Source organism: Lissotriton vulgaris, chromosome 1_1 (genome assembly GCF_964263255.1).
Source record: "Lissotriton vulgaris chromosome 1_1, aLisVul1.2, whole genome shotgun sequence".
In the NCBI taxonomy this organism is placed as follows: Eukaryota; Metazoa; Chordata; class Amphibia; order Caudata; family Salamandridae; genus Lissotriton; species Lissotriton vulgaris.
In genome coordinates, this window is record NC_141685.1 from 32,465,482 (window position 1) to 32,492,745 (window position 27,264).

The window sequence follows — 27,264 nt, forward strand, 5'->3', positions numbered from 1 at the left end:
AATAACTCCAGGAGTCACAGTCCACACAATGTACATGCTTTGTTCCCCTTACTTCCAACTTTACATGTACCCCTAATCACCTGCCCAAACCTCTCCCTGCTGATACCAATGTGGTCCTCCGTCATCCCACAGACCATATTTTTGGCCCCTTTGAAAGTGCCCATACAATAAAAATGTTGCAGTTGTAAATACATATCAACTACCATTTGTTGTGTTTGAAACATTTTATTGAATAATAAAACCTAATAAACATAAACTGATTATTAAAGCAAAACAAAACATCAGTTGCCATACACATAAGAGACAAAAGTTGTACATAAAAATCAACAAACTGTAACACAGCAAAGTTATGTAGAGCACAATTCTTAATTTCAGGCAATCTTTAAAGTTTAACAATAGAAACATTAATAAAGAACAGGAAAGGAGAGAAAGAAGGTGGGATACAGTCGTTTCATTAATGTAATGCTTCCTACGTATGGAATAACAAATACTAATTATTTTCCTTAAGCAATAAAGTCCTCACATTAAAATGCTAAGATAAATATATTGAACAATGAACATTTCATGTGTAATTAGAATTCAATTTGAATATTTTAACCTCCTCGGCATTATTTGACTCATGATTACAACCTGAATGCTTTCTGGAAAGGAACCGCCTCATGGGGTTCAAAATCACATCTTTTCCAACAATAGGATTCAAATGATAAACTTGAATTTCAATTCAATTTATTGATTTAGGCCTTTTTGGAGATCAACAATTTTAAATATATACAAAATCCATACACTTTTGTAAAATTGTCACCTAAACTTGAATTCAATCCACCTTTTGATTAAACACTTCCCATTCCAGCAAGCATCACAGGACCATTTGTTTTTATCTTCCCAATTAAAGATAATGTTTCAGATGGCAACAGCAATAGATATGTTTAGTATTTTACCACCGAAAGCAAAAACATGCCATTTCTGAATCATGGTACACATAAAAATGTAGGAACAGAAGGGCATATTTAGGTATAGCATTCATTGAGGTCTGACCAGGCTTGAAACTAGAATTCCTGAACTTTTGGACATTTAAATGTCACATTTTAAAAGAATTCAAACAGACCCAACATGAGCTCCATGACAAATTGAAGATGAGTGAATTGTACTTAGACAACATGTGCTGATTAGTAATCTATTGATGTAAAATACAGTGGTCAGGCACTGCTTGTGGATATAATCTATTCAGATTTTAACTCCATAATTTGTTCAATAAATTGACTAGGCATAATACTTGAAGGTCCATCTCTCAAATCAGTTCTATTATAGTTTTATTTGCGATAACACTGATAGAGATCAATGATCAATAGATTTTAAAAGCCATGGGTGGAATTGATCCTTGCTCTAAATCTAGATTATTGTCTGCAATAGAAACCAGTACAAACAGATCAAATCTAATAGCATTGAATATGTTTATTATAGTGGCTTAGAGTAAACATAGATGACACACATTGTTCCTGAAACTCAGAAATTGTATCTAAAGATTATGATTACATCCTACTTTATGTCCAGAGACCGGTTTAGATGCTTTCCTGTTTAAGTGACAACATTTGCAAATATATTTAACAAAACATTAAAGCTGGATGTCAGAAATTCTGTCTTTAAGCATTGTGTAAGAGTCATGTGTGATGGTTTTTATTTGATCTGAAGTAACACTAACACTAAATAGGTATGTGCACCGGTTATCAGTCAACTAACATTATTAGCAAACTTAATTTCGAGGGAATTGAGAAAAATTGACTCATGTACCAAGGGTTTTATTGTTCAAAAATCCACTGGTTCTGTAATTCACAGAGTTTGCAAATGCTAAACCCCTTTTTGAAATGTACTAAGCCCATTTAACAATTAAGAATTTGGAAGGGGAATGTTAATAGTGTCCCTTCTCAATACGTAATACATCCTTAAGGTATGTATTAAGCTTTGAAACCATACGTGGGCTGATAAACAGTAACAGGAGGTAGTAACCCAAGGGGACATTTGTGAATCTGAAAGTAAAATGGGGTGCATTAAAATGCCTTTATTTAAAAGCAATCAAAGACAGAGTAGTGTGCTGACTCCACCAGCAACCACTTTTACCAAATGGATTATTAATACATGCACCTCAGTATTTCCTATATATTGCTAAAATGTAATCTCTAATATTTTTGTCATGTGGTGTAAATATTTGTTTTTATTATTTTATTTCCCATTTCAATATTGTCTTGAAATGTACCTATTATTTTTGTCAAACATATTAAAATATCTTTATCACAATTTTTGGGCCATTCTAAAAAGTGTTTTCACTCTCCAACTTAAAGCTTCCTAAGAAAAATACTGACGCCAGTTGCTGCTTTCTCCTAGATCATTTAGCTTTCTCACTAAACCAAGCACAATATTGATTTGAGAGAGGTGGTTATTGTAGTCATACACACTGGGGTTAGTTTAGAAAAGACACATTTAGAACTTCCTTTATCTTTAGAAATAATACTTGCAAAAGTTTATGTCCAGTAATTTCAGATAATTTACTGATAAAGATACCAGATAAAGATCCGCTAATTTCTTATGCCTTGTGGTACCAAAAATCAAAAATGTATTTCTACCACAATCAAGAAACCCTTGAGTCTATGAGGATTACTGTTGCAAATGAAGACATAGCTAAGATGAAATATCCCTTTAAAGGGAAGATTTCCTCACCCACCATAGTTGGCATGCTTCCTCATTCCGAATCTCCTCCCACCGTTATAACTAGTCACAGTACAGGGTACAGCCCCCTCACTGAGACGGAGAAGTTCAGGCATGTTTTGTTATAGAGAAAGGTATACTAAATACCACAAAAATGAGCTCAGGGTAGTGGGGGCAGCCGAGTGAAAGTTAATAAGAGGTCAACATGTTTCAGCCTATTAACCCTCCAAAGAGATGTTTGCGGCTTTCTTCAGGACCTAATCAAAAGTGCTGCTGTTCATTGTACTCAATCAATAACAAGCAGTGGCATAGCCAATAGGTCTCGCCTTTGGGACTTAATAAGTGTTTAGCCATGCAGATCCAGTTACAATGTGAAAGAATTTCTCTTAAAAAAGAAGACTATAAACTAACTAAGCTAGACGTGACTTTATTACTGGTTAATCGAATGTTTCTGGAGGTTTAGTATATATAAAGAACTCCTTTTTTCTATGGCGTGTCATATAAAATTGATGCTTTAAATTTTGGTAAGAGTACGCAATATCAAAAAATTCAATACTGCTTTTATTTCAATTTACTTTTGAAAGCTTGCAGTGAAAGAGAATTCTAAATGTCATTTGCTTATGAGTAGGCGCTAATGACTATTTCCGGATGACAATGTAGTTAAAAAAAATTTGTAAAAGATGTGTTAGAAGTATGGGTAGGGAAAATGGCTATTTTGGCCAAAGGCTCACCTTTCTTTATGCATGCTAGTTTTAATTTGTACACAGAATCACCATTTTTTTATGTGGTACACTATAATGTTAGATGAATTTGTTTTACCCTTTTGATAAGCAAGAGATGACGATGAACGTTTTTTTCGTCCCTGGGTTTAAATGAATTCAGGTTGGAACAGACAAGGTGTTGACTGCCTCAGAAAATAGTTGTTTCCCGCATGCTGCTTTCATGCGACTTAAATCTCTTCAGTCGAAGAGGCGGCTGCATGCCTGCAGATATGGCCAGATCAGTACTTGGCTGGTTCAGTTCACCAGTGGGGCTAGAATAGAAGCTGTTAAGGGCAGGGGCTTAGCTTCCCATTGGTGCAGCAGGTGCAGTGGCACCAGGTCCCAGATGCCTTAAAGGCCCACTGAACCCTGATAACTGCTGTTTGTCACTGTTCAAACAAAGGCCTGAAGGGCCCACAGAACAATGATTATTGCTGTTTTCCACAGTCCAAACAGAGGGAAGGTGTCACATTTCCTTTCTTGCCTTAGGGCCCAGGGCACACTGGCTAGGCCACTGGTTAAAGATGCAGTGGGGAAGAAGTGGGGAGACAGGTGGATATTTAAGCAGCTCGACAATGACTTCATGCCTGGGTATTAAAGTATTCATTGCAATTAAGGACTCAATCAGGAATAGATCTCATATTATAGGGAGGCCTACTTACAAATGCAGCTCGATAAGCGGATGCCTTTTAACATCTCACTTATCACCTCTCCTAATTTACAGTTTTATTTTAGATGTAGACTTAAATCGTGACCTATGAATATGTTTTATCTATCTTTAGGTTCCAAATGGCCCATCTTTTCCATATGCAAGTATCAGACAGGTCGGGAACACCCTATGGCGTTGAACTTCATAAAGCCACATTAATCACTGGTCTTGAAATGCAAATGGCAGCATTAAGCATGCAGAGGTGTAATCTACGTAATCTCATTATGTTCACGGTACGGGAGGGTGTTTAGGGCGTAAAGACTTTGACAAAAACATTTCCGCCACCGTAGAAATTTAATCTTCCTTGTCCTACCTTAGTATACAAGTAGTACCACATACTTTGCATACCTGAATCAAATAGGCACACAAAATAGTACCGTATTTAAAGGCCCAGTTCAGAATTACAGGGAAGGTGCATTGTCCCAGACTACACAACGGTGCAGTCTTCAGGGGGTGCCGTCATGTCACACAGGAGGAGTACACCAGATTATGCTGGAAAAAGCATGTGGTGCACCAACGTAGGGGCAGTGGTAAACCACCAGTCTGCTTACAAAGTAAAGCGTCTGGCAGCTATTAAACGAGGTGGCACGATTCCCCTGCAGGTGGTTGGGGTCTGTCACCATCCTGTCAGGTGGGGATATACAATCAGTGCGCCTCCTAACTGCTTGTTTGCCCTTTTGCCCGTGTCAATAATACAGTGCAGTCGCAAGACAAAAGGTTTTCCCCCATTTGAATGTGACATGCCAAATACAAAGGAAAGCATGCCCGCTCAGAATCTCTCCTACGTGATCCACACTACATAAAGGGCTATGGAAGTGTCTGCAGCCTCTTCTGTAGAACAAAAGACAAAATGCCCATGGGACACAGAAAGAGGGTGCACCCCGATGCTTCCTTATGTACGAGGACCTTTGGCGTTCGTCTGTACTAAGCGAGTGACAGAGTTAGTGGAGTGTTTTTTGCCCTCTATGTCACTCTACTTCTAAGCACCTAATACAGCTTGTACAGTGGTTACTGTCATCTGTTCACCTACATTATGCTTAATATAAATAGTGCACAATTTCGGCGTTTGTGTCTGCTTACAACGTGGACCTGATACAAATAGCAGTACCTACAAGTTAGATGGTACAATTCAACAAGAGTCTAGGATACTCCAGCACAGATGACTTTGCATCAACATTACGGGGCATCAGTCTTGATGGCAAGCCAACTTTGTATACATTATTATCAGAGACTATACTTGCCTCTTGGATACAACTTTACAACAGCATTTTATGAATTTTCGTACAGTTGTATTTATATAATAAAACAACCTACCCACAATAATTGATCTATCTATTTATCTTTTTGGGTTCTGGAGTAGCATGCTACTCGCTGAAAAGCACTTCAACACTTCATCAGGGGTAGCAAGCGCTATATAAATGCCAAACCTTCCCTTTTCTATCCCTCCACTCTCTTTTTCAACCCAACTAACAGACCAACATGTCCAGCTCTCAAATACATTTTATATTTCCCTACACTAATTCACCACTAATCATTTTTGGATTCTGGAGTAGCGTGCTACTCGCCGAAAAAGCGCTTCAAATTGACCCAAACGCACTCCGCTGCTCCCAGAACTCCGCATTGAGCGGTTGAGTTTTTTTGACACTTTGCGGAGTTCTTCATTGCGGAACACCGCCTAGGCCTAATCTTATCATGAAAATCTAGATTTCAGTCTTATGTTAAGAAACAAGTGTGAGTAGAAACATTTTGGGTGGAGAAAATTTAAGACATTAATATTGTGAATTTTCTGTTAATTAGTTGATGTTTGCAAGTACGAATACTTCTCTGTGTCAAGTAAAGACCTTGAGAGTTTTGTAACTTTCAGATACTCAAATTGTGGATTTTGTTGCAATTAAAACATTTTCAAGGCCTGAAATTTATTTGGAGGTTGCATGCGGGCAGCCTAAGTTATCCTGCAAGAATTTCTTGATGAATCGTATTGCAACTACAATATGTGCTTTCTCATGTAAAGTCAGGTTGTTAGAAGCTTTTCTGCAACTCAAGATACACCTTACTTTTCACCTGGTGTGGATGCATTTCTCATGTTAAGTGAGATCTCATTTCTGAGTATAACATTTCTGGCTTTCCCCTCCTGTATAAGGCTTTAGTCCAGTGTGAATTCTCTCATGTGAAATGACATTGTATTCATGATTAAACCTTATCTTTTTTTTTAAAAAAAACATTTTTTATTGAAGTTCTTTGGTTCTTAAAATCTGAGCAATTGTATACGATGTCAAAATCAAAATCAAGGCATAGATAAAGTAGAATTGCATCCAGAATACAAACAAAACATAGGGCTACATTTTTTTACCATAACCAAGCAAAAACAGATCCATAATTACTCAAAAAACGAACCCCAAGTTTTTTCAAACTTCCTCATCCCTCCTATCCGTTTTGCATAGACTCACTTCCTCTAACATTTCTTATCTTTTGCAACCATGCTTGGAGCAACGGGACCTGAGTTGATCTCCAATTTTGCAATATTAACGACCTTGCTACAGCCAATACAATATATAACAATTTGACGATTTGATCATTAATTTCCAATTCGGGATCGTAACCATAAAGCATCAACTTTTCATTGTATAAAATCTGAATCTTACAGTTAGTTTGTAGAAACTTAAATATCTCAATCCAAAAGGGTACAATTTTAGAACAATTAACTATGGTATGAGACCAATTAGCAGGGGAGAATTGTTGGCATCTAAAACAATTGGCAGATGTATTAAGGTACATTTTTGAGATAGCGGCTGGTGTATAATATAACAGCCATGTATTAAAAACCTTATCTGACATTCAGAACACACATGAGGCTTTTTTCTCCCTTGTGAGTTTGCTCATGTCAAGTGAGAAGTAATTTGTGACCAAAACTTTGCTTGCATTTCGAGCACTCATAAGGTTTTTCCCCAGAGTGGGATCTCTCATGAAGCATAACTCTGTCTTTCAAATTCAAGCTTTTATGGCATAAGGATTTTCTCCAGTGTGGAGTTTCTCATGGTGAGATAGCGTTTTTCTCTGCAGCTTTTCTGGCATTCAGAGCACTCATAAGGTTTTCATCAGTATGGAGTCGCTTATGGTTAGTGAGGCTGTGCCTATCAAACAATAGGAATTTCTGGCATACACAGCATAGGTAATGTTTTTTCCCTGTGTGCGTCTGCTCATGTAGAGTGAGATTGCATTTAAAATTGATGCTTTTCTGGCACTTGGAGCACTGAAGTATTTTTGATGGTGTGTTTTCTTATGGTGCATGTAACCATCACTACCTCTGAATCTTTTCTGACATTTAGAGCACTGATAATGTTTTTCCCCCAGTGTGGATTCTCACATGTGCAGTGAGATCAGATTTACGGCTGAAACATTTTTGGCATTCAGAGCACTGATAAGGTTTTTCCCCAGTGTGGGTTCTTATATGGTGAGTGAGCTTGATTTTTTCACTGAAACATTTGTGGCATTCAATGCACTGATATGGTTTTTCCCCAGTGTGGGTTCTTGTATGCCGAGTGAGTATTCTTTTTTCACTGAAACATTTCTGACATTCAATGCACTGATAAGGTTTTTCCCCAGTGTGGGTTCTTGTATGTGTAGTGAGTATTCTTTTTTCACTGAAACATTTCTGGCATTCAATGCACTGATAAGGTTTTTCCCCAGTGTGGATTCTTATGTGCCGTGTGAGACTACTTTTTATACTGAAACATTTCTGGCATTCAGAGCACTGATAAGGATGTTCCACAGAATGGGTTACTGAATGTTGAGAAAGACTTTGTTTGTTACAAAACCTTTCCTGGCTTTCAGAGCACTGATAAGGTTTTTCCCCAGTGTGGGTCTGTATATGCTGAGTGAGACTGAGTTTGTTTTTGAAACATTTCTGGCATTCAGAGCACTGATAAGGTTTTTCCCCAGTGTGGAATCTCACATGTGCAGTTAGAAGTGATTTACGGATGAAATGTTTTGGGCATTCAGAGCACTCATAAGGGTTTTCCCTAGTGTGGATTCTGATGTGCTGTGTGAGTTTACTTTTTAAACTGAAACATTTTTGGCATTCAGAGCACTGATAAGGTTTTTCCCTAGTGTGGATTCTTATGTGCCGTGTGAGACTACTTTTTAAACTGAAACATTTCTGGCATTCAGAGCACGTATAAGGTTTTTCCCCAGTGTGGTTCATTGCATGTAGAGAAAGACTTTGTTTTTTACAAAACCTTTTCTGGCATTCAGAGCACTGATAAGGTTTTTCCCCAGTGTGGATTCTTGTATGTTCATTTAGACTTTTTTTTACCCTGAAACATTTCTGGCATTCAGAGCACTGAAAAGGTTTCTCCCCAGTGTGGGTTCTTATATGATGAGTGAGACTGTTTTTGTCACTGAAACATTTCTGGCATTCCGAGCACTGATAAGGTTTCTCTCCAGTGTGAGTTCTTCTATGCCGAGTGAGATGGGTTATGGCATTGAAACATTTCTGGCAATCTGTGCACTGATAAGATTTTACCCCAGTGTGGGTTAATACATGTTGAAAAAGACTTTGTTTCTGACTAAACCTTTTCTGGCATTCAGAGCACTGATAAGGTTTTTCCCCAGTGTGGGTTAATACATGTTGAGAAAGACTTTGTTTTGTACGAAACCTTTTCTGGCATTCAGAGCACTGATAAGGTTTTTCCCCAGTGTGGGTCCTTATATGTACATTAAGGTCTCTTTTTTTACTGAAATATTTCTGGCATTCAGAGCACTGGTAAGGTTTTTCCACAGAGTGGGTTAATACATGTCGAGAAAGACATTGTTTGTTACAAAACCATTTCAGGCATTCAGAGCACTGATAAGGTTTGTCCCCAGTGTGGATTCTCATATGTTTAGTGAGATAAGATGTAAAGCTGAAACTTTTTTGGCATTCAGAGCACTGAGAATGGTTTTCCCCAGTGTGCATTTTCTCAAATTCAGTGAGATGAGATTTATGGTCGAATCTTTTTTGGCACAGGTAACTTTTTTCCCCAACTTGGGTTACTTTGCTTTGATTGAGGCGAGTTTTAACACTGAATTTGTTCTCACAGCCCGTGTTTTTATAATGTGTATTCCTTGAGTTAATATCTCTACATTTAGTTTTCTCTTGCTTATATGCCACGGTAAGAGTGAACCCGATTTTAGAGTCGGGCTTGTTTAGATAATGTTCAGCATTTATCTTTAAACTAAATTGCGTGTAATCTTCTTAACACTTAAATTGAGAAAAATATGTCTGGATGCAGCCCTTTAAAACCTGTTGAAATGTTTCTAGCAAATAACAGTCTTTTGGTTATAGCCTCTCCGACAGCAACTTATTTTGTGACTGAAGTTTTTCTCAAATCTATTTGTATAGGTTCTTAGCAATGCAGTGATAAGGTGTTAGTCTGATATTTAATGATTAAACTGCTAAGTACCTTTTTGCACTGGCGTAATGGCAGTAACTGAGAACATTAGAACATGCACAGTAATATTGTGTCTCACCATTCGCAGAACATCAGTTCCTTTTACCCTTTCTATGTTTGGTGGAAGGTTAAGGATTGTAGTTCTGAAGACGAGGATTTATTTACATTAGCTATAGCGCAACGGTGCTCATTTAATCTATTTTTATATTTAACAGTTTTACATATCACTCCTTCACAACAGATAATGTTGAGGCAATTTACATAGAATTACAGAACAGTACACAATAAAAAGGAAACAATCTGAGATGGTCATGAACACAATAAAGGGCTGAATTTTTAAGGTTTTCGCCAGAGTGATCAGAGTGGGTCGCAGTGTTGTATCCCGAGGCACATAGTCTCAAACTTGCGTAACTGGTTAAAAACGGTTGTTGAACAAAGGTGATTTTCCAATCTTTTGGTTGGTAGCGTGTCAGCTTCGGAGTCTTTTTTCAGTGTCTTTTCTTTGATGGTCTGCAGAAGAAACCTTTTGTTATATCTTTCTTTTATGCAGTGCGTGCTTCCACTCTGGAATTACATGATGCTTTAGATCATGCGTGCTTTAGATGAACGTTATTCTGTCATGCTGAGGCAATTTGTCTTTCTGATAATATTTCAGATGAGGATGTTGTGATTGGTCTTTCTGGCATTATCTCTGATGCTGTGTGGACAGATAGGACTTTGCTCTCGGTTAATGAAATGAAAAATTAGAGACTTCACTTACATGTATAGTACCTTCCTCAGCTCCCACTTCCTCGCCACACCTAGATTTTGGAAATTGTTTAAACTTAGAACGCTGGATGTCAATCAGTTTTTCAAAATTAACCTTCTTATGGCGCTTACAGTCAGTTGGCAGGTGCTAAATCTTGCTTTCTTCGTCCGTAATTTCAATCACCTATAGTATTACAATTAAATAGTTAATACATGTAAATATCCCCAAAAATATTTACAAGCCATATCAATGCAGAATTGCAGAATTTTGAAAGTGTTGAGCTGTTCTTCAGACAGAGCAGAGTGTAGAATGGTAGCCTGAGAGTACTTGGATCTATGAGTGAGGATTTGTAGAATTTCCAACATTTTATTAAGCTCACAAAGGATACATGTACCCTATGGACTTCTAACATAGAATCCCAAAAGCAGACATTAAAGTCATATGGACTGGCACCAAAAAGATATTGAAAATAGAATACTATTAATTAATTTTTAATGTAGATTTCTAGGATGGGAATTTCCCCTCCACGGACAACAGGCGTTTCCCGCTGCCCTGAGTTACCACCTACTTGTATCTGGTATCCTGACTTTTGAGCTCTGGCCTCTGCTGCACGCAAATCTATTGTGTGTTGCGAGGACTATGACGACGAAGTGAGGGAGGTGGCAGACGAGCGAGGCTTCACCGACACCATGACAAACGTCGGCGGAGAGAACGCTGACAACATAATCAATGTAGGTTGAGGAGAAGAGAAGGTGGAAGTCGTCGTCGTAGCAGTGGCGACGGAAGTCATCGTCGACGAGGAACCCGTTTTTTAGGCAAATTTGTCTCAGGAAGAGACTTAGATGCCTGAGACTTAGATCTCGGAGGCGTAGAGGGCATAAGTACCCCTTAGAAGGAACAGGAGCCCTTTTGGAGGAATAAGTCTGGCCTTCATGGGTAGAGGTGTGGTCTTTCTTGAGCACCTTAGCCTTAGCAGATACCATCTCCGCCTCACAAGCCCTCTTCTTAGAGATGACAGTCCTGAGAGAGGAATTACTCTCAACATCTGATAAGTGATCATCCTTGGTCTTGAGTTTCTGTAACCACAGAAGTAGACGTCCCTCTCTGTCTCTTAAAGTCTTTTGAGGAAAAGTCCTGCAGATTTTACAATCTCTCACCTGATGTTCAGGGTGGAGGCAGTAGATACACTTTTTATGGGGGTCTTCGGAATGAAGCCAGAATTTCCCACAAGACTCATAGTGTCTGATGAGTGACCTCTTTGTGGTAGACAAAGCAGTGAAGATATTCTGAAGAGTTTCTGAAGTGAAAAGGTAGAGGTACTGAGCAGAGCTCAGGGAGACTCCCTTCACACGACGTGCAGTAGAAAATCTGAGAGCCTGAGCCTCTGAGGAGAAGGTTCCAGAGGGTGCTGTTGCCTGATTGGCTGGAGTTTGTACCATATCTAGTAACTTGGACAAGTTATTAAAGTGACAAGTTTTTTCCTATTAACGTACATGTTACAATACTTCCTATTGCTCCTTTAGCTATGCTATTGCTATATTGCTATTCTATGTACCGTGGGAATCCCACTTCAACGACGGGGAATGATTCAAGCATGTGAATCTATGAAAGATACCCCATTACTGGAGAACAGCAGATTTCCCACTACTGAAGCTCTTACCCAAGTAGCTTTAGCCTTAGTCATCTCTCACATTGACTACACTAACTCTTTACTTTGGCATTCCGGCATATCAATCTAAAAGACTGCAACTAGTGCCGATAATGAGGCCTGCACTTCTCAGAGCCTCCAGTTCTTTCCTAAGGTGGATCAGATGATCCTGCCAGGTGGAGCTAAAGACAGCAATATTGTGTAGATATGCTGCACTCAAAGATTCCAATAAAGCAAGGCTTAGTTCACCAACCTTTGAAAAGTGGCAGGTGCCAGTTTCAAACCAAAGGGAATTACAGTGAACTGATAATACCCATTTGGGGTTGAAAATGCAGATATATTTTTTGTTCCTGGAGTCAGACCTATCTGTCAGTACTCTGATGTGAGATCGAACATACTCAGATACTTGGTAGCTCCCAACCTGTCACTAAGTTCATCTGCCCATGGAATTTGGTAACCATTAAGAGAATGGGGTGACCCAAAAAGTCAAAAGACCTGGGTAATAAATGTTATTCAAAAACAATGGTCTCAGACTATTATTTTAACCCAAGACAAATAAATCAAGTGATTATTTAAACCTTCTCTTAGTTGTGGGACATGTCCAACAGATCAGCCCACAATCATGGAATTTGGTATGCATCGCTTTTGATCACAGCATTCACGCCCCAATAGTCCACACAAAACCTCATTTCTTTCTTACCATCCTGGTTATGAGGCTTGGAGATTAAGACAACTGGGCAGGTCCAATGGCTCTCAGAAGGCTTTAGAACTCCCAATTCCAGCATCATGCTTACTTCAGCTTTGATGCTCTCTTTCACATGTTCAGTCTGCCTGTATGTTTTATTCTCGAAAGGTAGGCTTTCATCAGCGTCCACATCATGGATACACCAGCTAGTCTGGCGAGAGGTCCAAAAGAAGCGCTCTGCAAACTGATTTAGGACTTGCCTGCAATCAATCTCCTGATGGGCAGGTAGAGTGTCTTACAAGACTGCACCTTCCACTGACCCATCTTTTGGATTGTCGGACAGGTCAGGGACAGGTTCACTCTTAGCTTCCTGGTCCTCATCTGGAACCATGAGCATGGTCACATCTCAAAGAAGAAATTGAATGCACAGTTCCCCTGAATTTAAACAACAAATATATAAGGGAGAGACAGTTGTAAAAACAAAGTGAGTGAAGGTACACAGAAGGGGAATCCTCCTTTCGGAACTAGAGACCTCACACACCCAGCAAGCTAGGTGTCATGCTTCATCATATGGGCTCGCCCCTCGTCGGGTCGGCGGTGCAATACATAAAGGGGCTCTTTGGCGGGGATCTTTTGTTCCTGCCGTATGGTGCTGTGGGTGTGAGGGCCCTAGCGGGAGATTTGGGGAAGGGAAGTGTGTGTAGATGTGCAAGGGTGATTTTAAAAAGTTAGGGTAGTCCACAACTTTCTTTTTTAATTCTGCAGCTTGTCTGTGTATCTTTTATCTGCACCTCACGGACTCCTCACATTCCTCTCGAGAGAAGATCCTGCCTGCCTCCTACTCATTAGGGTTGTTTCAGTAACTGTTTCTATCACGTGTTCATGTTTCATTGACATGTATTAAAAATACATTGTGTAGCCTTAGCTTTATATACTCCAACTTGCTTTAGAGTGGATGCTCTCGTCCATTGCAAAGACAATCAGGGTTGGATTGGGATTGAAAATCGTCTCGGCATGCAAAAAAAAAAAAATCGGCCCACATTTGAATAATGCCTTTCCACAAATGACTGCTTCAGCGTAATTTTATAATCTTGTAATACTATAAAAAAAAGAAAAGCAGCGCGGGGGGGGGGTGCGTGAGGAGGGTTGGGGGAATGGGGGTAAAACATTTTTTACACGTTAGTTTACACTGCTGAAATACACCTGGAAACAAGTGAGGCCACTTCTGCTCAGGCCCCCTGCCCCCACTCAGTATGCACAGGTTAATGGGCCTGCCAGCGAGACTAAGGGAGAGATACCTCTGCCTGTTGCTAAACAGGAGGTAACGAGCGTCCATCTGCCTATAGAAAGGCCGCCCAGACACCCACTGGGCCGCTGGCTGTTCGAACAATAGAGACAGCGCCCAAATCAGCCCCAGACTGCTAAAAAAAGCAGCCCACTGCAGGGACTCGGACACCGGCCCCTCGGGCATTGCCCGAATGCCCACGTTACCAATCCGACGCTGAAGACAATTATCACTTGTTAGTTTGCTTGGCCTTTTGCTATTTTTGCATTACATTTCTGATAGATTTGTTGCGTTTTATTTTACATATCACAAGAGATGACGAGGAAAACGAGAGTCCAGTATACCCATTCTTCATATAAATCAACTCACAGTATACTGTTCTGGAGGTTCAGTCCCACAGACATTACCTCTAACTGAACGCAGGCACCCTAGGAAGCATGTGCTTTTCAAACCAGTTGCCCTCTGATACGCTGTCCTCGCTATTGGATAAGTCAGTATGTCCTGAATGTTAGGAGGGTTACCGTATCTAGTGCACTCTGTTAGATAGTGCTCACCTCTGGTAATGAGATGTTAATAGGCACCTTATCACCTATGCACGGTGCAGGGCTTTGAGTTACAGAGCTCCTCACACTGTGGAGAAGATTAGGTCACATTTACCCGTTTTCACATATTTATTCCTGATGAAATGCCAACAGATTGCTCCATGACTACACAAGGCATGAAAAAGTTGACCTGAAGTACAGACCCCAGCTTACCAGCAGGTCCATAGGTGATCGACACTTTCACACAGTGATAGGGGCCATTAGTTCCTCAATTTCTCTGCCACTGTTTTTAATCTCAACATGGACCAGGAAGATCACATTAACTATATTGTGGCAACTGGTCAATAGTTGATCTTATATTCAGACTTCACCAATCTCACATCTCATGACACAACATCCTCTATCCTACTATGCTCATCCGGTGTACTTAATAAAAGATCTCCGACAAAGTGCCCTCTGGTGGTGCCCACCAGGCAGTGTAGCGCCTGTCTGGTGAGGAGTATGGCCCAATGATGAAGCATGTCACCTTCAGGTGAGTGAACGCAACTTGACTTAAAAGCACATGCTTCCTATGGTGTCTGCGTTCAGTTACAGATAATGTCGCTGGGACTGAACCTGCGGAACAGTATACTGTGATTTGACTGTTTTATTTTAACAAATGTACATAACAGATATTGGCCCTTCCTTGTTTCACAAAAATGATCGGATACCTGCCTCGGAGCGCACTTCTTACAGATGAGTACAGGGTTATCATGTTGCTGCTACAAGCTTCTTACCTGTGCGAGTTATCGGGATCGATGCAAGGGGCAGACCCAAACCAGCCACATGTGGAGATCAATGACAAATACTGAAGAATTAACAGAGCTTCCAAGCAGGTGACCATCACTTTATTGACCTTGAAAATAAAAGACATGTTTTTAGTATTCTGGTGACTCATGACCATAACAAACAAAGGTTATGAATTCAATATTGTGTCAAATGCTTAAAAAATGGAACTGAATGTGCTGAATCGGATGTTGTTCCAGGTCATGCATGACACCTTCCACCACTATTGCTTATGGGACTTGTAGTTTTGTTTTTCTCATTAAAAGGATGGGCTCTAAAGTCCCAGTGTTCTCAGCGATGTTGGTCAAAATCAGAGGCCTGACGGAGGATGAAGCAGGACATGGCTCTGCTTAGCAGTGAGATGAATGACAGTTCCCCAGCTCTTCCATTCTTTGAACTACAGAGGCTCGTTGGCCCTTCATATTTTTTTGCAACGACAAAGAAACTTTTATTGCAGCTTCTATCAACTGAAGAGATAAAACGCCTGGGCGTGTTTCATTAACTACTGACAAACATGAACAATCAAGAACATGAGTTTCTGGAAAATTATCAAGCACCCAATCAGAATCAGACGCCCTTCACACCCAGGAAATCCTACTCTATGGCAGGGTGCTGCCTGCCACTATATATTGCAGGTTACTTCCAACATAATCTGATTTGTACATACATACTCCAGGGTGCTGCCAGCTATCGGGTCTGCACACAGCAGTCTGGAGCCACTCAGGAAGGAGGTAAGCTCTTCATTTCATCTTAAGCCCTTAGGTTGCATTCACAGCCTGATTTGTCCGGAGAACTTTTTCCATGCTCTAACTAGCCCGTCATAGTCTGTGTTGTGTGCTGGGTGATGCCTGGCATCTTATTATAGTTGGCGGATGGATGAAGCTCTGATAGGAGCTACTACAAGAAGAGCAGAGAAACAGGACCACAGATCGCCACAGAGCGACAACTTCCCAGAAGCTGAAGAAAGAACTCTGGAACAGCAAACCTCCTACACCCTGGAGATTTTCCAGGATAAGCAAATGATGGTAATGAAATGCAAACTGCAGCATTAAGGTCATACACTACATCATTCCCTTTCAACCGAAGATAACAACCTACAAGAAAAAACTAACCAAAAAGCATCAAAACTAGAAGATGCATTTCCAAATGCTTCAAAAGAGAAACAGTTAATACAAATGAACAATATTAAACTTTGTTGGTACCTTAGTAATGTGCTTACTTCTGGGCTCCACTCCATCTGCAGCAATAACGCTCTGAAAGGAGAAATTACTGCTGTGAGTCTCAGAGTCTTCAGTATTACTGGTCTCAGTCACGAAGACTGTGGTGTTGGAAGATAACTTTCTCTTATTTGGCTTTATAGTTCCACCAGTCACGCCATCACTTTCAGCAGACACGCTACAGTCGGCAGCATCATAACTTCAGGCAGACCAGTAATGCGGATCTCACCACTCACACTAGTTGAATATTCAACAAGTACGGTCTCGGCTTACCAAGTAGAACAAAAGAATCGGGTCTCATAACCATACCCAGAGCCACAGTTAGCTCTGCATCCACTTGAGCACACATAAACACCTCAGCACTTAAGCACCAGTCCCAGGAGAGACCATCTGTGAAGTCCTTGTTAACTGGCACCACTCCTGGGTCAGCACAAGCAGCATCATGGACAGTGTCTAACACCGCTGCCACAAACATTCATGAACATCCAAATCCTTGTCACCCAAACTACCCAAAAAATGTCTTTCTAGATAAGCACAGCCCCTTGTTCCCAAAGGACCTAGCGTGGCTTCAACACAATTGTTGTGTCACACCTAGTCCTGTTATTCGACCTGGACCCTAATAACCATGTGAGAAACAATTTTAACTACTCGAGGTCAGCTAAACATCATCAACTAAAACAAAACAGATATAATTCCTGTGGCATTCAAAAAAAGGGATCTAACTGTATTTGAGTAAATTAAAAACAATGATTTATTAAAATTTCATCACATTACAGTACATCACAAGTTGCATCATTATACAAAAACATTACAATAAAAACCAAAGAGTCGACGCAGCGTTTCGGTGTCTTGACCAGTGTGTCACACCTTCTTCAGGACGGGTTTTTAAAATCACTAAAAAGAGAATGCCACAATTATACACAGTTTATAACAAGACCTCGAGCTATGCCCTATACATATTGTTCTCATTATTTAAAAAACATTGCACATTTATTGAAAAAACCAATCATAGCAGCAACAACTTTCCTGTACTCGTTTCATTCCAGATATTCATCAACGTAATACTAGAATTTCACATACAGGAAGTTTTTCTCTTAATAGATTAACTTTTTCCCATTTAAGATTTTCACATACAGGCAATATTCTCTTTACAATTATGCTATTCCGTTTTGGGTTTAAACTGGTGGACATGAATCATCTACTTTCATGTTTACATGGCTAATTTAAGTATATCTCTCATTTGCATTTGGATTGCTCTTATTTGAGAGATGTTTCCAATGTTTTCTCAACTTGTTATGATGAACAAATATATGCTTTGCATAAATCCTAGGGTTATTTGTGCATGCTCCAAAGTTATACATACCTTGGAAATCAAATGAGACAGATTCGCAATATACTGTCTATGTTTGCCCTCTATTTCTCAATCTCATAGGGGTATGTTCTCCATATCATAAAAGGATATATTACCTACAAGAATACAGATGGCATCATCTATCAGGTTACTCCCCTTTCTTTGGCCAAAAATACTTTTATTCCTGTGTATAAAATTGCTTGTTGTAATACCTTAATCCAGGAGTACATATGTTGAATAGGTTTGCTGCACCAGGAATGACCACCGTTCTGATAGGTTGTATAAAACTTCTACTGCAAATAGACAGAAATACACACAATTGCCAAATTGTAAGAAGGCTATGGTCTTCTGGTAATGGTTAAAAAACGACAATTAGTAGGTTTAGAAAGTTTTATTACCTTTCGTTATGTAGTTTGAGGTCCCCTCGTGGGGTCTGGAGGAGTTTAAATCACTTCCTTCTATTTCCGATTTTGATAATCGCTTTTGACCTTCTTTTTTTCTTTCTTTTAGGTTCAAGTTGTCTAGTTGGATAAAACAGAACCCGGGATATGGTTGTAATCAAACCTACTGTTAGGGTTTTTATTTTCATTTTACCTATTGATGCTATTAAAGAGACTCCATAAGTTTTTTAGTGAGTTCTAAGTTGTATTATGGCTTGCAGTCTCTTTCTTTATCTATTGCGCGTTGTTTTTATTTTTATCGTTTTACCCACTAGGTTCAAACTTGCTTTTATCGCCGTTTCCGAGGGGTATTATAATACGAGCCCTGGGTTTGTTGTCGTAGTTACACCCACTAGTGGCCCCGTTCTCATGCAGATGGCGCTAGGGGAATTGGCTGCATTACCCTCCAGAAATTATAAAACTACCGCTAGCCGTCGATGTCCTGCATTTTTGCACTAGCGGTTTTGGCGGGTAGCAAAGACTCACTCGGAGCCTCCCGGCTTACCTTTTTAAAAATCAGCGGCGTCCTTGTCATTTCGCTCCCGGTGCAGCATCAGTGGTAACAACCGGAGATGTCTGCGCTTTCTTTTTATCTCCCCTGTCCGGGTTAAAGGTGACGGAGGTCCCGGTCACGTGGTCCGCACTTTACGTGTCGGCCATTTTAAGATGGGCTAAGTATATGTGTCCCTCTGGATTTAGTGGAAATGTGTTCCTAAAGCCGATATATATATATTTTCCAAAAGGAAGCAAAGCGTTTATTTATTTTTGAATTTATCTTTGCTCAATTCGGTTGTACGCCAATCGAACTCGTTACTTGAATCAAGCAATCATATTACGATAACATATTCCTAAAGTCGGTATATCTACGTTTTCTTAAAGGAAACAAAGCCTATGTCTGTTTTTAAGATTAACTTTGCGCAATTCGATTAATACTAGTAGAAATTGTAGCCTGCTGGCGATATTCTATTATGCTATTAGTCACGTGATCTGCATAAAACGTGCCCGCCATTTTGGATTGGGCAAACTATGTGTATCTCTTTTGGTTTAGTAATACTGTCTTACCAGATGCAGATTTATATATGCTTTCCTAATGGAAAACACGAAGCATATGACTATGGTAGATTTTCTTCATTATTGTGGCGCTGTACGCTTATACTATTATAAACTAGCTCCATTATAGCATATTCATAGGGAAAACATGGTTTTTTTAGGAGTTATGTAATAAACTCATATTTCTGGTATAATGGAAAAGGACGAATTCGTCTAAAAGCCAAGTTATTTGCTGAGGGCCTTATGTTGTCATAGTGGGAGTTAGTAATTATTAGGTTTTTAGCTGTTATTACATGATCTAAATTTGCCTAAATAATTCTCTCCCAATCTTCCTTGCTATTTAAGCCATTTCGTACTGAATTAAACTTGGACATATAGAATTGCTCTCTTTTTTTACGTTTTGTGTCGATATCCCCTCCTCTCATGTTCATTTTCACGGTTTCTAAAACACACCAATTTAGATCTTGTTGGTTGTGTTTTGCCGTGGTCCAGTGCTCCACTAGTGGTGCTGTGACTTTCTGCGTTCTAATCGCTGATCTGTGCTCATTTAATCTTACCCTTATCTCTCTGGATGTTTCACCTATGTATATTAAGTTACAGGGGCATTTTATTAGGTAAATTAAATTTTTTGATCTGCAATTAAAGAATTCATGGGCTTTGTGTATCCTCTCGCCTATCTTAATTTCTGCACCTTTAAGTATGCCCTTGCAGTTACCACAACCACTACATGGAAAGGTACCCTTGGGCAATGGCTTCCTGTCTATTGTAGATTGGGTTTGATGATTGGTTTCTCTATAGGTTTTTACAAGACTGTTTCTTATTGTTCTATTACGTCTATATGAAAACATGGGCTTTGGAAGAATGGAGTCCGTTTGTTTTTCCACCAAGTGCCAGTTGCGGTTTATTATATTTTTAATTTTATTGTTAAGGCAACTATGGTTTGTGACAAACGTAAGCGGGATCGTCTGTTCTTCCCTGTCTTTCGTTTTAAAAAATTCATCTCGATTATAATATTTTGCCCTTTTGTAGGAATGTCTGATTAGTTTTTTGGGGTACCCCCTTTCTACAAATTTTTCAGTGAGAATTTTGGCGTGTTTGTCAAAGTCCGAGTTTTTAGTACAATTTCTCCTTAGCCTGAGGAACTGACCATACGGTATATTATTTTTCTGGCAAGGGGGATGGTAGCTATTGAAGTGCAGCATGGTATTTCTGTCCGTGGGTTTGGTGAAAAGTTCAACCACCAGTTTTCCTGTCTCACATTTTATTGTTACATCAAGGAATTCACATCTGGTGTTACTTATACAGTGAGTGAACCTTAGATTATTGTCCCCTAAATTGAGCCAAAGAATAAATTCCATAAGGGTTTCTCTGTGCCCCGTCCAAATGAAAAAAACGTCATCTATATAACGTGTCCAATTAGAGATATTCTCAAAAAATGGTGCAGAGGGATTAAAAATATGTTTTTCCTCGAATTTAGATACGTAAAGACAAGCCAGGCTGGGGGCACAAGTAGCCCCCATACTGGTGCCCTTGATTTGTTTGAATAGGGATTCCTCGAATAAAAATATGTTATTTTTTAGGATGATCGTGATGCACTCGATGATAAAGGTCGAGTGTGGACTAAGATCAGCCTCTTCTGTTTTTAGGAACTCCGACACTGTTCTGATTGTGTCGTCCTGCGGAATGTTAGAGTATAGAGCCTCAATGTCTAGTGAGACCAGGAATTGATTTTCAGGGTTAAAGTCTAGATTTTCTATCTTTTCAATCATTGAGGTTGTATCTTTTACATAGGCCGGTTGCCTCTTCACTATCGGTTGTAGGAAGATATCCGTGTACTTGCTAAGTGGTTCTGTTAAGGAATTGAGACTAGAGACGATAGGTCTCATAGGTGGATCTTTTATGTTTTTGTGCACCTTCGGTAATCCATATAGTGCTGGTATGGTAGGACTGGTGTTATTTAAAAAACCATACTCATCCTGGCAGATGATATCGTCTTCTTTTGCCCATTGTATTAAGTTCGTGATTTTTTTGGTCACTGAACTCAGTTCCTCTCTATTTGAGGGGCAGTAGTTTTCCCTGTTGTTTAGGAGTAAATACATGCGTGCATTGTAATCTGTTGTATCCATGATCACAATGCCGCCCCCTTTATCCGCTGGCTTTATTGTGATGGAAGTGTCTTCTTCTAAGGTTTTTAGAGACTGTTTCTCTGATTTGGTGAAATTGTTGTCTACCCAGATTTTTTTATCAAGGAGGTCTTCAATGCTTTTTTCTACGCATCTTTCGAACGTTTCTATGTCTTTTTTAACCATATTGGACTGCGGAGTCCATTTGGACCTAGCTTTAAGTCCTGATTTATTTTCACATGTTGTCCTTTCTTTACCTTCAAAGTAGGCATTTAGCCGTACTTTTCTAAAAAAGCTTTGAAGGTCCCTTTCCAAGCTATATCTATCAACGGGGCTAGCAATGGCATATCCTAAACCCTTTTCCAGGATCTTTTTGTCAGTGTCTGAGATATTTTTGGAGGATAAGTTTATAATAGGAGCCTTCTTGTTGTTTTCATCTAATCCCAATTCTTCTGGCTCCGCGTATTGTAGTGACGTGGTTGGTATTGGGGTTTGGTGTTGTATCCACCTCTCCCTCTGCTTTTCCCTCTCTGTGGACCAAAGGTTTTCGGGCGTTGGTCTAAAAAAGGTAGACTGTCCCTGATGTCACTAGTAGTTTCTTTTTCCTTATTGTTTGTCTCCTGGTGTGTATCATTTTCTGAGTCGGAGCTTGTGTATAAAGTGTCAAAGAAGCGTACCTTCTTTCTCTGAAAGTTACGACCTGGTTGTGACCATTGCCTTCTATTTTGATAATCTTCTTGTACTTTTTCAAAATAATCTTTTTGAAGGTATGGATAGACCCTTTCTAGGTTATATTGGGCTACGTCCTTTCCGAGTTTGTTGGATTTTTTATTAATCATAAAATCCCGATACCCTGATATATCAGCTTGTATAGCTTCTAATTTACGTTTTGCATCGTCAAGGGCATCACATTCTCTTAGCTTCCTTTCTAATTCCTCTATTTCTGCTCTTTCAATTATTAAGACCTCCTGTGCTGTTTCTATTATAAGAAGCATCCAATCTCGGCTGCATCTGTTCGCAATAAGGGTCCAATTGTCTATAAATTTTTTAACCTTAATGAAGACCCCTGGTTCGTTTGTTATTTGCAAGCCTTTGGGGATGATACCCTTTTTACAGTAGTCAATTAGAAATTCTGCATGTAGTTCTGTCCTTACAATTTTTTTCTTTAAATTCCACAGTTCTTTCCATTGGTCTTCCTTACTGTTGTCAATAATCACAGTTGGTGTGCTTCTATTTGAGCCATGTATCATTTTATTAAATTGCTCTTCCGTATATCCATGTGTCTTAATACCTTCCATGGTTCTACAAAAGCTCCCCAGCTAACAAGCTGTATTAGTAAACAAGAAAAAAGAGGGAGATCCCCTATGTGCCAATATGGGACAGGGTAGAGTAATATTAAAACACAAAAGAGTCCCTAGTTGTCAGGAAATACCCTCTGTCACAGCCCCTTGTTCCCAAAGGACCTAGCGTGGCTTCAACACAATTGTTGTGTCACACCTAGTCCTGTTATTCGACCTGGACCCTAATAACCATGTGAGAAACAATTTTAACTACTCGAGGTCAGCTAAACATCATCAACTAAAACAAAACAGATATAATTCCTGTGGCATTCAAAAAAAGGGATCTAACTGTATTTGAGTAAATTAAAAACAATGATTTATTAAAATTTCATCACATTACAGTACATCACAAGTTGCATCATTATACAAAAACATTACAATAAAAACCAAAGAGTCGACGCAGCGTTTCGGTGTCTTGACCAGTGTGTCACACCTTCTTCAGGACGGGTTTTTAAAATCACTAAAAAGAGAATGCCACAATTATACACAGTTTATAACAAGACCTCGAGCTATGCCCTATACATATTGTTCTCATTATTTAAAAAACATTGCACATTTATTGAAAAAACCAATCATAGCAGCAACAACTTTCCTGTACTCGTTTCATTCCAGATATTCATCAACGTAATACTAGAATGTATGTGAAAATCTTAAATGGGAAAAAGTTAATCTATTAAGAGAAAAACTTCCTGTATGTGAAATTCTAGTATTACGTTGATGAATATCTGGAATGAAACGAGTACAGGAAAGTTGTTGCTCCTATGATTGGTTTTTTCAATAAATGTGCAATGTTTTTTAAATAATGAGAACAATATGTATAGGGCATAGCTCGAGGTCTTGTTATAAACTGTGTATAATTGTGGCATTCTCTTTTTAGTGATTTTAAAAACCCGTCCTGAAGAAGGTGTGACACACTGGTCAAGACACCGAAACGCTGCGTCGACTCTTTGGTTTTTATTGTAATGTTTTTGTATAATGATGCAACTTGTGATGTACTGTAATGTGATGAAATTTTAATAAATCATTGTTTTTAATTTACTCAAATACAGTTAGATCCCTTTTTTTGAATGCCACAGGAATTATATCTGTTTTGTTTTAGTTGATGATGTTTAGCTGACCTCGAGTAGTTAAAATTGTTTCTCACATGGTTATTAGGGTCCAGGTCGAATAACAGGACTAGGTGTGACACAACAATTGTGTTGAAGCCACGCTAGGTCCTTTGGGAACAAGGGGCTGTGACAGAGGGTATTTCCTGACAACTAGGGACTCTTTTGTGTTTTAATATTACTCTACCCTGTCCCATATTGGCACATAGGGGATCTCCCTCTTTTTTCTTGTTTACTAATACAGCTTGTTAGCTGGGGAGCTTTTGTAGAACCATGGAAGGTATTAAGACACATGGATATACGGAAGAGCAATTTAATAAAATGATACATGGCTCAAATAGAAGCACACCAACTGTGATTATTGACAACAGTAAGGAAGACCAATGGAAAGAACTGTGGAATTTAAAGAAAATTTGTAAGGACAGAACTACATGCAGAATTTCTAATTGACTACTGTAAAAAGGGTATCATCCCCAAAGGCTTGCAAATAACAAACGAACCAGGGGTCTTCATTAAGGTTAAAAAATTTATAGACAATTGGACCCTTATTGCGAACAGATGCAGCCGAGATTGGATGCTTCTTATAATAGAAACAGCACAGGAGGTCTTAATAATTGAAAGAGCAGAAATAGAGGAATTAGAAAGGAAGCTAAGAGAATGTGATGCCCTTGACGATGCAAAACGTAAATTAGAAGCTATACAAGCTGATATATCAGGGTATCGGGATTTTATGATTAATAAAAAATCCAACAAACTCGGAAAGGACGTAGCCCAATATAACCTAGAAAGGGTCTATCCATACCTTCAAAAAGATTATTTTGAAAAAGTACAAGAAGATTATCAAAATAGAAGGCAATGGTCACAACCAGGTCGTAACTTTCAGAGAAAGAAGGTACGCTTCTTTGACACTTCATACACAAGCTCCGACTCAGAAAATGATACACACCAGGAGACAAACAATAAGGAAAAAGAAACTACTAGTGACATCAGGGACAGTCTACCTTTTTTAGACCAACGCCCGAAAACCTTTGGTCCACAGAGAGGGAAAAGCAGAGGGAGAGGTGGATACAACACCAAACCCCAATACCAACCACGTCACTACAATACGCGGAGCCAGAAGAATTGGGATTAGATGAAAACAAGAAGAAGGCTCCTATTATAAACTTATCCTCCAAAAATATCTCAGACACTGACAAAAAGATCCTGGAAAAGGGTTTAGGATATGCCATTGCTAGCCCCGTTGATAGATATAGCTTGGAAAGGGACCTTCAAAGCTTTTTTAGAAAAGTACGGCTAAATGCCTACTTTGAAGGTAAAGAAAGGACAACATGTGAAAATAAATCAGGACTTAAAGCTAGGTCCAAATGGACTCCGCAGTCCAATATGGTTAAAAAAGACATAGAAACGTTCGAAAGATGCGTAGAAAAAAGCATTGAAGACCTCCTTGATAAAAAAATCTGGGTAGACAACAATTTCACCAAATCAGAGAAACAGTCTCTAAAAACCTTAGAAGAAGACACTTCCATCACAATAAAGCCAGCGGATAAAGGGGGCGGCATTGTGATCATGGATACAACAGATTACAATGCACGCATGTATTTACTCCTAAACAACAGGGAAAACTACTGCCCCTCAAATAGAGAGGAACTGAGTTCAGTGACCAAAAAAATCACGAACTTAATACAATGGGCAAAAGAAGACGATATCATCTGCCAGGATGAGTATGGTTTTTTAAATAACACCAGTCCTACCATACCAGCACTATATGGATTACCGAAGGTGCACAAAAACATAAAAGATCCACCTATGAGACCTATCGTCTCTAGTCTCAATTCCTTAACAGAACCACTTAGCAAGTACACGGATATCTTCCTACAACCGAACCACTTAGCAAGTACACGGATATCTTCCTACAACCGATAGTGAAGAGGCAACCGGCCTATGTAAAAGATACAACCTCAATGATTGAAAAGATAGAAAATCTAGACTTTAACCCTGAAAATCAATTCCTGGTCTCACTAGACATTGAGGCTCTATACTCTAACATTCCGCAGGACGACACAATCAGAACAGTGTCGGAGTTCCTAAAAACAGAAGAGGCTGATCTTAGTCCACACTCGACCTTTATCATCGAGTGCATCACTATCATCCTAAAAAATAACATATTTTTATTCGAGGAATCCCTATTCAAACAAATCAAGGGCACCAGTATGGGGGCTACTTGTGCCCCCAGCCTGGCTTGTCTTTACGTATCTAAATTCGAGGAAAAACATATTTTTAATCCCTCTGCACCATTTTTTGAGAATATCTCTAATTGGACACGTTATATAGATGACGTTTTTTTCATTTGGACGGGGCACAGAGAAACCCTTATGGAATTTATTCTTTGGCTCAATTTAGGGGACAATAATCTAAGGTTCACTCACTGTATAAGTAACACCAGATGTGAATTCCTTGATGTAACAATAAAATGTGAGACAGGAAAACTGGTGGTTGAACTTTTCACCAAACCCACGGACAGAAATACCATGCTGCACTTCAATAGCTACCATCCCCCTTGCCAGAAAAATAATATACCGTATGGTCAGTTCCTCAGGCTAAGGAGAAATTGTACTAAAAACTCGGACTTTGACAAACACGCCAAAATTCTCACTGAAAAATTTGTAGAAAGGGGGTACCCCAAAAAACTAATCAGACATTCCTACAAAAGGGCAAAATATTATAATCGAGATGAATTTTTTAAAACGAAAGACAGGGAAGAACAGACGATCCCGCTTACGTTTGTCACAAACCATAGTTGCCTTAACAATAAAATTAAAAATATAATAAACCGCAACTGGCACTTGGTGGAAAAACAAACGGACTCCATTCTTCCAAAGCCCATGTTTTCATATAGACGTAATAGAACAATAAGAAACAGTCTTGTAAAAACCTATAGAGAAACCAATCATCAAACCCAATCTACAATAGACAGGAAGCCATTGCCCAAGGGTACCTTTCCATGTAGTGGTTGTGGTAACTGCAAGGGCATACTTAAAGGTGCAGAAATTAAGATAGGCGAGAGGATACACAAAGCCCATGAATTCTTTAATTGCAGATCAAAAAATTTAATTTACCTAATAAAATGCCCCTGTAACTTAATATACATAGGTGAAACATCCAGAGAGATAAGGGTAAGATTAAATGAGCACAGATCAGCGATTAGAACGCAGAAAGTCACAGCACCACTAGTGGAGCACTGGACCACGGCAAAACACAACCAACAAGATCTAAATTGGTGTGTTTTAGAAACCGTGAAAATGAAC

General features: G+C 39.2%; 1 protein-coding gene across 1 annotated transcript in view; it reads right to left on the reverse strand.

Annotated features, from left to right (window-relative positions):
• Nucleotides 1-223: 223 nt before the first annotated feature.
• Nucleotides 224-27,264, reverse strand: part of LOC147737063 (uncharacterized) — a 69,715-nt gene continuing 42,674 nt past the window's right edge. The window contains exons 2-3 of the mRNA XM_086961535.1: nucleotides 15,284-15,402; nucleotides 224-10,530 (exon numbers count right to left, since the gene is read on the reverse strand). Coding sequence (XP_086817661.1) covers nucleotides 7,493-9,124 — 1,632 coding nt within the window. The 5' untranslated portion in view covers nucleotides 9,125-10,530; nucleotides 15,284-15,402 and the 3' untranslated portion in view covers nucleotides 224-7,492. The remainder of the gene's footprint in view (nucleotides 10,531-15,283; nucleotides 15,403-27,264) is intronic.